Raw genomic sequence first — 17,099 nt, forward strand, 5'->3', positions numbered from 1 at the left:
ATATACCTTCAAATTAGTATCAAAAGCAGAAGCAAGACTAGCAGTGTATATACATCTACTTAACCGTCCAAGCCCATCTTTCAATATCCAATTAAAAGCAGCAGATGAAGCAAGTGACCGAGATTGTCCAATCCCTATGGCTCTAAACATGGCCTGCAGCAACACATGACTCAAGTACACCAAATTCAAAGTCTAGTAGAAGTATATGTCAATAAGTTACCTGAGTGGCAAGAACTTGCAAAGCAGAGCTGAAAACTCTGTGCAAAAACTTCCATTTCACATAACTTATATAATTCTCACTGACTTGTTTCGGTATGAAAAAATCTTTTGCAGCTGAAGAAGAAAGTTTTATCAATTTCAAGAACCCATCGTCGAGGCGGTCATCGTCACCAACACCATCTTCTTCATCAACACATAGCAGTAACTCCAAGGAATCACCTTTGATGAAGTACCTAGAAACTTTGCCAGAGGTTTTGATTGTGATTGGAAGACGACGAGTTGCGTTACTCGGAACTAGGAGTTCCTCTTTCGAGACTTGTTCGTCTTGCTTGTAATCAATGGAAGTTCTCAGAGACTTGGCGAGTTTTCTTGAAGAGAATTTGGGGAAATTGAAGATTGGGTATTGGGTTAGCGTTGATTTAAATGGGTTTAGAAAAAGACGAGAGCTTGGATTCGATGAATGCATCAGAGTTTCTTAGGGTTTTAGGGAAGGTTTTGCTACTTCTTCTTCTTCTTCTTCTTCTTCTTCTTCTTCGTTGGTTCTGTGAGTGGGAACGATTTTAATCTATTGGGCTCAATATGGGCCTTATACACTTTCTTTTTGGGGAAAACTCATTTCAACTTTGTGTGATGCTACCCAACTTTTGCTACCAGAGATACTAAAAATATTATTAGTATACGTTTTCTATACTAAAAAAATCTAAAATACAATATTAGATAATCTTATCATGTATTGCTACAAAACCTTTAAAAATAAACTAATTTATACAGTAACAATGTTCAACTTGTTTATCCACTTTTTTTTAAATAAATCCCAATTTTATTTACTTAATATTTTCAATTTTTAAAGTAACTCCGAACGCCCCCAAGTCAATAATAATAGATGTGTGTCCCTTGTTTACAAGACTCCCCGTTGCTGCTCAGAATCTAACACATGGATATGTGTCATGTCATGTCATGTGGAACATCATCATGTTTATGACTTTATGGGCATTCTCATGATCAAACTAAATAGAAACGTCGAAAATTTAAGAAAGAATATATATGATAAAATTTAAACGAAACAATGCAAAGGACCACAAAAAAAAAAAACCAAAAACTCTTAAATTCACCAAATAAAACCCTTAAACTCCATGGTTGAGTAGTTAATTGATCCGAATGCTTAGTGATGAGGTCTGAAAATGCATAACCACCACCTGTTGCAGCGGTTAATATGTGAGAGCCTATTCTTCTGTTTGGGAACATCCGGCAAAGTAACGTCTTCGGTTGATGGTTGCACCGTGATTCAAAGCTTAATCCCAGCCTGAAAAAGACAGGTTTTTAAGATTACAAAATAATGTACTTCTGGTTTTGTGAGCTAAACGAGATACGGTAGAAGTTTGTTCACATGCTCTGAACTCAAGATCATCACTGATTTCTCTAACGTCGTTGAGGTGCTTGTTGTATTTGAAATAGAGAGTATCTATCTCCAATATGAAAGTGTTTATTTTTAAACCATTATAAAAACATCACTTAGGGCTTCCCAAAACTGGTTCTAAATCGGATGAACTTAAACCAAACCGGTTAATTTAATGATTTTACATAAATTGGTCGGTTCTTCCACTTTTTTTTGGATATAGGTGTTACAGAGTTCTCTATTTTACATTTAGGATATAGTTTTAAGGGGTAGAGTTTAGTATTTAGAATTTAGGATTTAGAATTTAGTTATTTTGTATATTTGAAAGAAATATTTTTAAAAATTGACAACATGAAATGGTATATTTGAAAAGTGACATAGAAAAAAAAAATACTTTTGAAAATAATCCTTGTTTTAATATATATAACTGATTTAATTATATTAAAATATTAATATTAGTTTGGTTAAAACCCTATTTTGAGAACCTTAAGTGTGCTTCCCTTTATAAACTTGGGTGAATTTTTGTGATAACCAAAATCACAAAGAAATTAAGTGTATAACACTTTAAATTAGGCGCATGTCTGAGCAACTCAAGAGGAGGGTTTCGTTTTCGTATAAAACTACTCAAGCCTTGAGTCTCAAGGGCTCATTCATATATTATATACTTTAATTTTGTGATAATAGGATTTCTAAAATGATGTGTTTGATAATATCGTATATATCATATTTTAAAAACCTTGTATAATCTAAAATATCTTTACACTTGTTTTTTTTTTCATTTAAAATTCTGTCTCAAATAGGACTTTTGAACGAACGTACGGAACTTATCCATCTATCACAACGACAAAATTAGAATAATCTGTAAATAATGAGATATATTGGGAGAGCCTCAGATGAAGAGGCAAAAAGTAAACATGTTATTATTTTCTATAGCTAATTAAGCGGACATCATCTCAGATTTCTGGGATGAAGCAAAGTCTTTTTGTGTGACTGACGGTGATGTGTTTGTGTTGGAGCGTTCTTCCTAGCTAGGATCTATGGAAGAGAATTCCAAATTTGAGGTGAATTAGCTAGGGATGATATATATACTTTGTTCGAACAACTGAATGTTGCGTTATGCTATGAGAAACCAAAGGGCTAGGGCTAATATGGGAACTGATCTCGAGGGACTGCGCTACAAAGAAGGAGATGAAGGGGGCCTAACTTGCTCAAACTTACATATTATATGTTATTAATAAAAAAAGACTTAAATTCTTGATTTTTCCAAATCATGCTGACGTAAGTTTCATCATTCATTCTAATTAGCTAATTATGTATAACGTGAATTAATATTGTTGCAAAACAAGCTTTACTCTAAAGCTTTCATCTCTTCCTTGAACTTAACCATTGCAATTCTTGGCAATGAAACCACAATCTGAAGTCCTCCGACCATATCCGGTTCCAATTCCAACCTAGATGGTCGCATGAACATATTAACCATCCTAGCTGTCTCCGATGGGACTACTGGGACCATATTCACCGGCTCATTCCATCCAAAATCCATTGATCCAAAGATCCCGATATTCCTCCAATCCGTCAAATAAAACAACCCATCTTTTTTTCCTTTGATCGTTAAATTCATCTTAATGATTTTCTCAGTGTTTGCAAGCTCTTCTTGGAGATAATCTTTATCGTGAGCCTTTCTCTTGGCTTCTTTTATGAGATTTACGATATCTGAGATCGGAGATTCTTCCACTTCTCTTGCAGTTAATGGCACGTACATATCGATATATGCATTACCGTAGTATCCATCGGGCAAAGGTGGATCCACAACGTCGCGGATTCCTACTGATAAACCCAAAACAGTGACTCCATCTCGATCCAAATTGAGAGCTTTAACTCTTGACTTCCACAAATAAGCTCCTATAACTTCGAAAGTAGTGAGAACCTCATTAGAGAATCCGTACTCTTTCAATGTAGCTTCTTTCAATCTTCTTATGCTATCAGCTCTAATATTTATTTTCTCAGTTACCTTAAAACATTTATAAACAAGGATATAATTAAAATACTACCTTATATCCAAAAACATAAAGTATGTGGGAAATAGACGACGTGAGGATCGGATCTTGTTTTGTGCACACTCATACCCAATCATCCGTTGGTAAGTAGGGTGAAGCTGCCGTGTCGCCACCGGGAAGAAACGGAGGTTGATCATCGTCTTCCGGCTTCCCCACAAGTCTTTCTCTTTCCCAGACCGGCGTCAACGTTGATTTCTTCCCGCCAGCTAACTCGGTTAAGGCACACATGATATGACCTTCTCCATATCCATCGCACATTGCATGTGTCATGGCCATCCCTAACACGAATCCTCCACATCCAATTTTGGTTACCTGTCGTAATCAACAAGGTTACTATTTTATTTTATTTTATTTTATTATTAGTACATCTGAAATTGATGTGAGAAAAGTTTGGCCACCTGCCACAAGCTGTGTGTCATTTACATGCGTCTAAATTTACGTTGTTCTTGAGAAACTGTTTGGAAAAGAAAAAAAAGGTTTACCCTACAACTATGAAATATGTTGATATACGAATGTAATGTCTTGTTGTATTCAATATGTGCATAAGGTATTTATATACAACGAGTTGCCTAGCTATACGATAGTGTCGTATCTACGAGAATATAGGAGATATGAGATTGATATATATCCTAAGCCTAATACCCCCCCTCACGTTGGTGGGACGAAATCCCGGACACCCAGCGTGGACAGTAAATTTTGAAAAATAGGTGTTGGCAACGACTTGGTAAGAAGATCAGCCACTTGATCCTTAGTTGAAATGTGCTCAGTAGTGATCAGCTTTGCTTGAACTGCATCACAAACCTGATGACAATCCCGCTCAATATGTTTTGTCCGTTCGTGGAACACCGGGTTCGCTGCAATGTGAATGGCCGCCTCACTGTCGCAGTAGAAGGGAATCGGGTGTGAATGTTCTACTCCAAGGTCCTCCATCAAGCCTTTCAACCATTTGACCTCCTTGAGAGTGTAAGCCATGGTACAATATTCAGCCTCGGCCGACGAACTAGACACCGTATCCTGTTTCTTAGTCCGCCAGGAGAAGGGGGAGTCACCGAGATATATGACGTAAGCCGAAAGTGACCGACGAGTGCGAGGGCACGCAGAATGATCGACATCACAATAAGCGGTGAGAGTGAGTGAACTGTCGGACCGTAGAAAAATGCCTTGAGAAGGAGATCCTTTGAGATAAGGAACAAGCCGGAGAGTAGCCTCCCAATGCGCAACAAGGGGAGCCTTCATAAATTAGGAAAGAATGTGTACGACATAACTCAAATCCGGGCGAGTGATGGTCAAGTAGATAAAACGCCCTACTAAACGACGATATTGGTCGGGATTCGCATATTCCGGACCCTTCACCGAATCGAGCTTATGATTGAGTTCCATTGGAGTTGGTACCGGTTTTACTCCTAACATGCCAGCCTCGTGAATAATGTCCAGTGCATACTTCCGTTGAGACCAACAGAACCCATCTTTGCCACGAGAAACCTCAAAACCCAAAAAATACTTTAGCTTGCCAAGATCCTTCATGTGAAAACAATTGTTGAGCTGCTCCTTGAATTTGTTAAAAACCGTAAGATCATTCCCAGCAAGAAAAAAGTCATCAACATAAACAAGAATATGCAGAATAACATCTCCGCGAATCAATGTAAACAAAGAGTAATCCTGGTATCTTTGTTTAAAACCCAAGTTACAAAGTGCAGTGGACAGCTTGGAGAACCAACAGCGTGGCGACTGCTTGAGACCATACAACGACTTACGAAGGCGACACACCTTATTAGGATCACTGGATTTAAACCCCGGTGATAGCTTCATGTAAACTTCTTCCTCAAGATCCCCATGAAGAAAGGCATTATGAACGTCCATTTGATGGACCTCCCAATTCTTGGCAGCGGCCACACCAAGAAGAGAACGTACGGTTGTCATCTTTGCAACCGGAGCAAAGGTTTCCTTGAAATCAACCCCTTCTTTTTGATGATTACCCATGGCCACAAGACGTGCTTTATGGCGTTCAAGAGAACCGTCAGAGTGAAACTTCAATTTGTACACCCATTTGCTGTTAATAGCTTTCTTCCCTAGTGGCAAATCAGTGACATCCCACGTATGATTAACCTCAAGTGCCTCTATTTCTTTACGCATCGCATCACACCACTCTTTAATGATAACCGCATCTTTAAAATGACGAGGTTCGTTGCTGTCCAAAATTGCTGCCATGAAAGCAATATGGTTTGCGGAGAAACCTTCATTAGACAAATACTGTGAGATGGGATAAAGTATCTTANTCTTTGTTTAAAACCCAAGTTACAAAGTGCAGTGGACAGCTTGGAGAACCAACAGCGTGGCGACTGCTTGAGACCATACAACGACTTACGAAGGCGACACACCTTATTAGGATCACTGGATTTAAACCCCGGTGATAGCTTCATGTAAACTTCTTCCTCAAGATCCCCATGAAGAAAGGCATTATGAACGTCCATTTGATGGACCTCCCAATTCTTGGCAGCGGCCACACCAAGAAGAGAACGTACGGTTGTCATCTTTGCAACCGGAGCAAAGGTTTCCTTGAAATCAACCCCTTCTTTTTGATGATTACCCATGGCCACAAGACGTGCTTTATGGCGTTCAAGAGAACCGTCAGAGTGAAACTTCAATTTGTACACCCATTTGCTGTTAATAGCTTTCTTCCCTAGTGGCAAATCAGTGACATCCCACGTATGATTAACCTCAAGTGCCTCTATTTCTTTACGCATCGCATCACACCACTCTTTAATGATAACCGCATCTTTAAAATGACGAGGTTCGTTGCTGTCCAAAATTGCTGCCATGAAAGCAATATGGTTTGCGGAGAAACCTTCATTAGACAAATACTGTGAGATGGGATAAAGTATCTTACCAGAGACCGTAGAGGAGGACAATGATTCGGTACGAGTGAGAACGTGAGAGGAGTGTACAGGAGGGATGACAAAATCTTTAAGCAAAACTGATGGAAACTTCTTGCGGTGTCCTTTTCCCAACAATTCCGGTAAACCAGGTGTTGACGGTGACTCATCCTCCGATAGGTCCGTAACAAGAATAGGAACCGGAGATGAGGAAGGTGAGTCGGAGCTAGTCGTGGCAGGGGAATCCGAAGAAGAGACGGGTGTCACAACGGGGGTTAACGAAGGAGCTACAATCGGAGAGTCCTCTTGAAGAGGTATAGGTGGTGTAACCACCGATGGCAATAAGGGTGAGGACTCCCTGTCATCATCAACCACGACGGGTTGTGGAGACAGAGAAGAAGGCGGAGACGACGAATGGTGGAGAAACGGAAAAATGTCCTCCTGAAACCGGACATCGCGGCTGATAAAAACTTTCTTTGTGTCAAGATCGAACAAACGCCATCCCTTCTTGCCAAACGGATAGCCAAGGAAGACGCATTTCCGACTATGAGGACCAAACTTATCTTTGTCTCGAGACCGATGATGAGCATAACACAAGCAGCCAAATGTGCGAATCATATCATACGACGGACGATGGCCAAATAAGACTTCATAAGGAGTCTTGTTTTGTAATACCGAAGACGGTGTGCGGTTTATCAAATGAGTAGCTGTGAGAATACTTTCCCCCAGAACTTAACCGGCAGAGAACTTTGAAAAAGACAAGCATGGGCAACGTTGAGAATATGGCGGTGTTTGCGTTCGACCCGTCCATTCTGTTGCGGTGTATCAACACATGATGTTTGATGAATGATGCCATGTTCTTGAAAATAGGAAGAGAGACACATAAACTCAGTTCCGTTGTTAGTATGAAAAGACTTGACCAGTTTGCCAAACTGACGTTCCGACATAGCACAAAAATTTCAAATCAGCTGTGGAACTTCTGATTTAGCGGACATGAGGTACATCCACACAGATCTTGAGTGATCATCAACTAATGTCAGAAAATACGTAGCACCGGTTGTAGAAGGAGTACGATAAGGACCCCAAACATCAGCATGAATAAGTGAAAAACCATATGTTGCTTTATTATTACTTTCATGAAAAACATCTCTTGTTTGCTCAACACGAAAACAAATGTCACAACGTTTTAAATCCTCAAAGTTCCTAGGAGAATCAACACACTCGGTTAAAGAAACTAAAACACCAGGGGAAGGATGTCCAAGCCTACGATGCCACAATACACTAGACGCTGCGGAAGTCGTTGATGCCTTGTGAGACCGAGCAGCCAACACTCCCGTAAAATAGTACACACCCTCACGTTCTTCACCCGTTCCAATCAAAGTCCTCGAAAAACGGTCCTGTAAGAAACAAAAGAGTGTCAGTAAATATTCCAATGGCACCAATTTGCTTGAGAAGTTTGGAAACTGATATCAAGGTGCAGTTGAAATCAGGAACAAACAAAACATTGGTGAGCAAATAAGACGAGCTCAACGGTAATGAGCCACATTTGGTAGCTCGTGATGGGTGACCATAAGTTTCGTAACAGGTGATGGAATGATGTCAAAGACATCCACCAAAATAGAGATATAACCCGTCATGTGATGAGAGGCGCCTGTATCTAAAACAACATCAGACAAATGAGTTTTACCCGACAATTTTTCGGAAGAAGTGTTTGAACGCTGGGCCTCAAGCAAGTTGATGAGTTGCGTTATCTGATTGTTGCCACTTTGACTAGGAGAACCGACCCGAGCATTGTTGGCCCAACCTCGACCGCGACCAATGCCCCTAGTTGGTCGTCCTCCTCGCTGAACAGGACGATTAGAGATGGCTCTGTTATCTGGTTGAGTACCACCATTGTTGTCAAAATACCAGTCAGGAAAACCATGAAGTTGAAAACACTCGGATGCTTCATGGCCTTAACGTCGACAATGTGTACACGAGAGAGAAGAGCGATCACAAAGCGAGGCCCAGAAACAGCAGTAGCATGAGCAGGAACCTTTGTTTTGGTGGTGAAACCAATCGCCTCTGTTGTGGCCAATTCCTTGGATTGCACAACATTGAGGTTTTGCTCTTCCCGAATAACCCGAGAGTAGACTTGAGTAAGCGGGGGCTTGGGGTCTTCACCAGTAATGGTTGATCGGATGTTGCTGAAACGAGGAAGATCTAAACCAAACAGGAACTGATGGATTCGGTCCTCTTCTCGTTCTTGAGCAATACCCGGAGCAGCAGCACACGTACACGCACAACCATTTTTATAGTTCTGCAGCTCCTCCCATAACTTTGACAAACGACCATAGTATTCCAAAACGGACTGACCGTTCTGTTTACAGCCAGCTATCTCGTCTTTAAGAACTTGTTTACGAACACCGTTGCTAACGGAGAAGCGGGAACGGAGAGTTTCCCACAGAGTAGAAGCTTCGTCGATGAAGGAGACGGTGGATCAAAGTTTCGGATCAATAGATGTTCGAATTCAACCCACGATCATAGAGTTTGCGGCACGACATAAGCTCAAATTGGGTTCAGCGGTAGGTTTTAGAATAGATCCATCAACAAAACCCAGCTTATGTTTTGCTTGCAAGGAGTTGCGTAACTCAGTGGCCCATTCAGAGTAATTGTCTTCTTGTAGAATTACAGAAGATATCAAAGCTCCTGGGTTGTCAGAGGAATTGAGATGATATGGTGAAGGTGGTGGTGCCGCAACAACTTGTGTTTGTGGAGGGGTCGCCATAGGAGATGTTTAAAAGATAAAATAGAAAGAGTTGCAACGACGGTGGTTGTTAACGAACAACGGCGGTAGAAGCGTATGAAAACAAAATTTAGCGGCGACGGCTGTTGTTAAAGAACAATGGCGGTGGCGGCAGGAGTAAGAAAAAAATAGGTCACAGAAGCTTAATGCTCTGATACCATGAAATATGTTGATATACGAATGTAATGTCTTGTTCTATTCAATATGTGCATAAGGTATTTATATACAACGAGTTGCCTAGCTATACGATAGTGTCGTATCTACTAGAATACGAGATATAAGATTGATATATATCCTAAGCCTAATAAACTACAAGTCACATGCACGAATTTTAATAGACAAGACATAACTGGGCAAAAAATATGCGGAGTTTGCAGATTTCATGCATGACCGGAAGGATTATATTAATTAAAGAGGATTACGTATTACTTTTTTGTTTTTTTTCCTCCAAATTATAACTCGATGAAAGATACATAAAATAAGAAGTTAATTTGTTCTATTTACTTGTAAAGTTTCAATGGATGTAATCCGTCCTTGATTATATATAACAAGATGTTAAACCCGTATAAGCCTAAGGGATAACAAGCTACCCAACACAACCCAAGCCGTACACAAAAAAACTCATCTAAAAATGAAATTATATATTTTTATACGGTTTAAGCGGATAATTTTTGTTTATATTTGAAAAAGCGAATCCTAATTAATTCAATCTGCGTAAATAACAAATTCGATAGAAAAACTTAGTTTTTATAATTTTATTTAAAGTCAAGGATAAATGTGATAATAACGACCCAAATTCCAACCGAAAATAAATTCGTATCAAACCATTTCTATTACATTATAATTTATAAACCAAAATATGGATTTTGAACATACCTAAAAACAAGAATGGCTTGTGTACCTGCAAAGCAAAAGGTCGATAACCATAATTCTCCACGTGAAGTTCAGGCAGGAACTTTAAGGCCGTATCTGAGTCAATGTTCTCCAGATTATTCAAAGAAGTGAGCTCCACATTTTCAGTAGCCACCGTGAACGGCACACCACCTTCGTCGCCACCACAGCTCAACTGAAGCTTCCGGTCACTATCCTGCCGCTTCAAAATCCCTGAAAGTGGATAATAATACACAAGAAGATCGGACAAAGCCTTCTTAAGAAAAGATTCCGGCAGGTCAGCCTCATCATCAACAACGTTCTTGGCTTTGAAAACGTAGCATGCCTTGTAAATGACCTCATTATAAGGATCATTGTCAAGTGTTGAAAGGGAAAGAGTTTGTAGAGGTATGTGTTTTGAGGGTTTCACCATCTCGGTGAGCTTTTTCTCGACCATTAAAGGGATCGACACGTTCTAATTTCTGTGTGAATAATTTTATGAACACTCTTGTCCTTTATAAACAAATAGGTTTGGCATCATGTTGGCCACGTTTAACCTTAAATGTTGTAACAAGTTACAACCAACACTTTTGTTTATATGCTAAGTTATCTTTGTTGTTCGCGAAGCATGGCCAATAAATTAAGGAAATGGAAACGGTTTGACATAGTAATTAAATGTCATTGTTGTCCGCACGGCGAGTATATCTTCATCTTTATTTGAGTGGTAAAAGCAAACGTACGTAACTCGTATCATGTTTAGGTGGTAGCAGCGGCTGGGAGAGACAAAAGAAAATAGTATCAGGGGGTGTTCATTTCATCATCTAGAAGCAGTATCTAAATATGTAGTTATCAATTCTTGTTCGTTTTTCTCAAATTAAGCAATGCGTGTAGATGTAATAATTGGATGCAAAATAAAACTCATCCAAATAAAACTAGATATTCTGGATGAGTTTGAAATAAGAGTTTATACGGGTCTCAAATTTACAAAAGTCTAAAATATCCTCATTTAACTATAACTTTAAAAATTAATTTTATAGATTTTTTAATAAAATTTTTAAAGTAATGGTTTTCAATCAAAATAACAAAAGTAAATATTTTTAGTCATTCTATTTTAAAATCATATTTTTATACATATTTTTTTGTTTTTTTTTGTTTTTGTTGCTTTTTTAAAGTTGAAACAAAAATTTGGTGGGTTTTTAATCTTTCTACATAAAACTTGTGTCCTACTAATAATAAAATAGATTGTCAAATTTGGGTATTTTCACTTTTTTATAATTAACTTATCAGATATGTACAAAAATAAAAATGAACAAGGACTACAACAACACTAGATGGACCTTGACCCACAGGAATTTCTATTATGGCTACTGCAGGACAGGTGAGGATGGTTGCTGGTTGTTACCTCGTGGAATACATCCGATCACCCATCTGTTTCGAGAAGGTCTTCTCAGCGGGGGTCTTAACACCTTATCTCAGGATCCTAATGTTTTCTTATGGAGAACGAGAGACTTTCTAAACTTCCAGAACCTTATTATCTCTTCATCCTTCTCCTCCAAATGTTGACAGGTTCAGCTCTTTTTGATTTAGGGAGAAATTTCAAAAACAATGCTTTCACATTTTGTATTGTTATGAGAGACCGAGCACCAGACCGGTTACGTAGTTGGTGGATGAATGTTCCATCAGATTTCTTACTTTGTGCATCAGATTTTATTTGGTTGTCTTAATTCAACAGAGAGGTATGGCAATCTTTTTTCAATTAATAATCCAATGCTTTCCCCTCCTTCGCTTGACAACATAGGGACGTGGGTTCGGTCTGCGACTCGCAACTACAAACTTATGTCAATGAGTAAGCTAATTCTCCAAGCAGTTGTTGTTTACAGTGTGTGGAAAGAGCGCAATTTAAGGCTATATTCTTCTGTTTCAAAACCGGCACATGTTTTAAAAAAAAAAAAAAAAAAAACCGGCACATTGGCACATGTTACAGTCAAGGAGATTCAATTATTCTTACGAGACAAAATTTGCGGGCTTAGATCGTTGGGTAAATCGGCACATTCTTCATCAAAGGTTCTTGGCTTTGTGGTTTCACTTTCATTCAGCCGTAAGGACTTTTACTCATTATGTCTCACTTATAATTATGCTTGTTTTACATGAGTTTTAAAAATAAATAAAAATTAATTGTCTCTTAAAAAAAAATAGATGTACTCTAGAGGATTATTTGAAAGATGTTATTATTAATTATTGATCTTATCATGAAAAGCACCACATACAAAAGAAAGACTAAGCACACTTTAGTCTAGAGCATTGATCTCTTCCTTGAACTTAACCAGTGTTCAAGAAAGCGCTAGGCGGTATTTGGTCGGTAACCCAGCGCCTAGCGTCTAGAACGCTTAATCGGGGTTAGACGGTTTTTAGACGGTTTAAACGTTTACACTATAAAATATTATATATATAAAATTATGTAAAAATATATGTTAAAAATATAAAAAAATTATAAATTATGAACAAAAGTAAGAAAAATATATTTATTTAAGTTATATTAACAATAGATAAATGTTTATAATTACGTATACAGATATAAAACTTAATAATTTAAATATATATATTCAAAAATCAAATATTCGGTTAAGGCGGTCATCTAGGCGTCTGCTGAGCGCCTAGCGCCTAGACGGCCGCCTAGACCGCTTTCTTGAACACTGAATTTAACGATTGCATCTCTGGGAAATGTAGTCATAATTTGAACCCCTCCAACCATCGCCTGATCCAATCTTGATGGTCGCATGACCATATTAATTGGTTTAGCTGTTTCCGGGGGAACGACTGGGACAATATTCACCGGTTCATTCCACCCGAAATCCATTGGTCTAAAAATTCCAATATTCCTCACCAGGCCCGGCTCAATTTTATTGAGGTCCCTGAACTGGAAAAAGGCCTTTTTCCCATGTTTAAAAAAAAAAAAAGTTTTGGACCCTATTTTATAAAGGAAAAAAGACAAAAAATTGGATAGACCCGGTGCTGCTTCACCCCTCGCACATGTCTAGAGCCGGGCCTGTTCCTCACATCTGTCAATAAATATAACCCATCTTTCTTTCCTCTGATCTTTAAATACATTTTAATGATATTTTCAATGTTTGCAAGCTCTTTTTGGAGGTATGTTTTACTACGAGCTTTCTTCTTCGTTTCTTTTATGAGTTTTACGATGTCTTAGACCCCAAATTCATTTACTTCTCTAACGGTTAGCGACACATTCATACCAATGTATGCATTGCCGTAGTATCCATCAGACAAAGGTGGATCCACAACGTTTAGGATTCCTGTGGCGAAACCCAAAACCGTGACTCCATCTTTATCTAGAGCGTTGACTCTTGATTTCCATAAATAAGCACTTATGACTTCAAAAGTTGTGAGTGGGGATAGATATATGTGAGTAAACTATAATATTGTAGTCATACTAAGATAGAATATATTATGTATTTCCATTAAAATATGTATATATTTTATAATTTTATATATTAAGAAATATTTCGTCGTCACAATTATTATAAAATATATATACATAAAATTATAAAATATATATACATGAACAAGTATTCTCCTGACAACGCACTTCCCGGTCCCGAACACCTTGATCACGGCCCTCGCGACATCTGGGGTATTGCTCTCTCTCACGAGCAAAAGGATTGTCACGACTCTTCTCTGAACTCTCATATTCCAGTTTTTGTTGTGGAAATTGATTGGTCAAAACTGTTTCAGCCAAGGTATGGATTGATTGCGTAATCATTGCCTGGATGTTTTCTTGCATTGATACAAGGGTTCGAGCCCATTCGTTGAACTGCCCGTCATCACCGTTCTTGACGTTATGTGCAGGCATGATTTCTGGAAATCACAAAACTGGCACACATCGCAGTTAAAGGTCCGTGGACTTTTTATATCGTCGTCACAATTATTTTCGACAAGATGGGGGTGACCATAGTTGCTAACTCCGTTAAGGCACACATAATATAATCGCTAATTGCATGTGACATGGCCGTCCCTAACATGAATCCCCCACATCCAAATTTGGTTATTATTTTATTTTAATTAAAATTTACTAGGGGAAAATCCGGGCGTATATATGCAATTGATAGTTCTAAATGGCGCGGTGGATTTATTCCACAAATTTTAACTTGGTTCTTAGTTTGCAAATGCACAAGCTGAACTGGATAGGTTTTTGTTTTGTTTTTATATAGCTGCTTGTTACAGTTGTTTGACGGATTACTACAGAGAATACTTGTTCTGAATCTATGTCTAAGAATTATCGGATAACTACTCTGCTTTTAAATCAAACTCTGTTTGTAGGCAAAATGTTTGTTTATATTGGATACTAGTACTCTGCCTTTAAATCAAACTCTGTTTGTAGGCAAATTGAAGGATTATTAGCTTAGGTTTTATTGTATTCAGTTGGACATTGGCCTTATACGCTTTGCTCAATTATTTTACCCTTACGTTCTCTGTCCGATTGTTCAAACACATTGTCAGGGCTTGGAATTAGACTTTTCTTTTATTAGTAGTTTGTTCTAATATTTTTTTCATCAAAATTTATTAAATTCTTCACTGGAAAAAAAAAACTCAATTATGCATAGCAACAACATTAGAACACTAGAGTTTTATTGAAACATATTATTATTCATTGATTTTTTATTATTCAGATTACCACATACAAAATAAAGACTAGTTACTTTTTAGCAAGAGCATTAATCTCTTCCTTGAACTTAATCATTGCAGCTTTTGGCAACGTGATCATAATTTGAACTCCTCCAACCATCGCTGGTTCCAATTTTGACGGTCTCATGAACATACCAATTGTCATTGCTGTTTCCGGCGGGACCACTTGGACGATATTCACCGGTTCATTCCATCCAAAATCCATAGATCCAAAAATCCCAACATTCCTCAAATCCGTCAAAAAAAACAACCCATCTTTTTTTTCTTTATTCGTTAAATTCATCTTAATGATATCTTCAGTGTTTGAAAGCTCTTCTTGAAGATAATCTTTATCGTGAGCTTTTTTCTTCACCTTTTTTATGAGCTTCACGATGTCTGAGATCATAAATTCTCCCACTTCTCTTGTGGTTAATGAAACATACATATCAATATATGCATTCCCATAGTATCCATCGGGTAAAGGCGGATCCACGACTTTTCGAATTCCTACAGGTAAACCTAACACTGTGACACCATCTTGATTTAAACTCAGAGCTTTAACTCTTGATTTCCACAAATAAGCACCTATAACTTCAAAAGTAGTTGGTGCCTCGCTAGAGAAGTCGTATTCTCGCATTGTAGCTTCTTTCAACCTTCTTATGCTCTCCGCTCTAATATTTATTTTTTCAGTTACCTGATTACAATTATAAACATGGAACAAAAAAAATCTGTTAGATAAAAAGTAGCTAAAAGCCTAAAAATGAACTAAAGTATCTGGTTTATTTTTTCACAAAAACTAATTTTGATAAACAGTTTTATCCAAAATAATTATATTTTTAGCAACTTAATTTACCAATTTTTTGTATAAGTATGTAGTACTGATTTCTTATATTAATATATTGAAAAATCGTGTGATTCTGACGAGTATCTTGTATATTGTTTTTTTCTACTAAATTTATAATTTGTGAGAAAAAGAAAAAGAAAATATCAGAAAAAAATCCTCACAAACATGAAAAACCCGTGTACTTGGGTTTCTGGTCTGTTTATCAATTAACTTGAACCCAATCTAACAATATTACCCAATCATCGGTAGGTAAGTAGGGCGAAACTGCCGTGTAGACAGGAACAAAGGGAGGTTGATCATCTTCTCTCGGCTTTCCCACGAGTCTTTCTCTTTCCCAAACGGGCGTCACCCTCAGCTTCTTTTTCCCGCCAACCAACTCCGCCAAGGCACACATGGTATGACCTAGTCCATATCCATCACACATTGCATGCGATATCGCTATCCCTAAGGTGAATCCTCCACACCTAAATTTGGTCACCTGTGATCATTATCATTGTTATTTTCACAACAGTAATCGTTTATTAGTACTATTAAACTGAAGTTAATAGTGTTGGTCTTATGAGCCGAAGTTTTAAGGTTGAAACATGACATGTAACTTAATTTCGTACTTATATAATGAAACATCAAAGCGTTGTGTACCTGCAAAGCAAAAGGTCGATAACCATCCTCCACTTGGAGCTCATGAGGCAAGAACTTCAAGGCCGTATCTGAGTCAATGTTATCTAAATACTTCAAGGAAGACAGTTCCACATTTGTAGTTGCCACCGTGAATGCCACACCGCCTTCATCGCCCCCACAGGTCAATTGAAGCTTTCTATCACTTTCCGACCTCTTCAAAATCCCTGAGAGTGGATAATAACACACAAGAAGATCGGATAAAGCCTCCTTAAGCAAAGATTCCGGCCGGTCGACAACATCGTCAAGAGCTTTCTTTTCTTTGAAAACGTAAATAGTCTTGTAAATGACCTCATTGTCTGGATCATTGTCAAGTGTTGAAAGAGAAAGAGTTTGAGGAGGTATGTGTTCTGAGGGTTTCACCATTTGGGTGAGTTTTTTTTCGACCACTAAAGGGATCGATGAGCTTATTTGGACTGGCATGTCTTAAGTTTTTAATGCCTTAAAGAGTATAACCCTCGCCTTTTATAGAGAACGTCATGGTATCTAGATTTTGTAAAAACATTTTAACCTTTGACCACTAGCTAGCTAGGTTAAAGGACATCCATTCTTACCTTACTTATGTGAACAAGACGTTACACTTACATAGATATTTTGGAGTGATTCAAATGGGATTTACGAGTAATAATACCAAAGAGAGAATATATCCACGAGCCCCACCATTTGGTTTGTTATGTTATTTTCATCACAGCCAAAAACC

General features: G+C 38.1%; 3 protein-coding genes across 3 annotated transcripts in view; all 3 read right to left on the minus strand.

The window, feature by feature from the left end:
• Positions 1-685, minus strand: part of LOC104702875 (protein root UVB sensitive 4-like) — a 2,876-nt gene extending 2,191 nt beyond the window's left edge. Inside the window, exons 1-2 of the mRNA XM_010418795.2 lie at positions 221-685; positions 7-153 (exon numbers count right to left, since the gene is read on the minus strand). Of these exons, the coding sequence (XP_010417097.1) occupies positions 7-153; positions 221-685 (612 nt within the window). The remainder of the gene's footprint in view (positions 1-6; positions 154-220) is intronic.
• Positions 2,944-3,962, minus strand: LOC109125705 (spermidine sinapoyl-CoA acyltransferase-like). Its single transcript, XM_019228188.1, has 2 exons — positions 3,742-3,962; positions 2,944-3,626 (listed from the first exon to the last, which is right to left on the minus strand). Exons 1-2 carry the CDS (start codon positions 3,946-3,948, stop codon positions 2,964-2,966), a joined length of 870 nt encoding a protein of 289 aa, XP_019083733.1. The 5' UTR covers positions 3,949-3,962; the 3' UTR covers positions 2,944-2,963.
• Positions 14,912-16,822, minus strand: LOC104704989 (spermidine sinapoyl-CoA acyltransferase-like). The gene is made up of 3 exons (XM_010420982.1): positions 16,364-16,822; positions 15,960-16,202; positions 14,912-15,574 (listed from the first exon to the last, which is right to left on the minus strand). Exons 1-3 carry the CDS (start codon positions 16,820-16,822, stop codon positions 14,912-14,914), a joined length of 1,365 nt encoding a protein of 454 aa, XP_010419284.1.

This window comes from Camelina sativa, chromosome 7 (assembly GCF_000633955.1).
Source record: "Camelina sativa cultivar DH55 chromosome 7, Cs, whole genome shotgun sequence".
Lineage (NCBI taxonomy): Eukaryota > Viridiplantae > Streptophyta > Magnoliopsida > Brassicales > Brassicaceae > Camelina > Camelina sativa.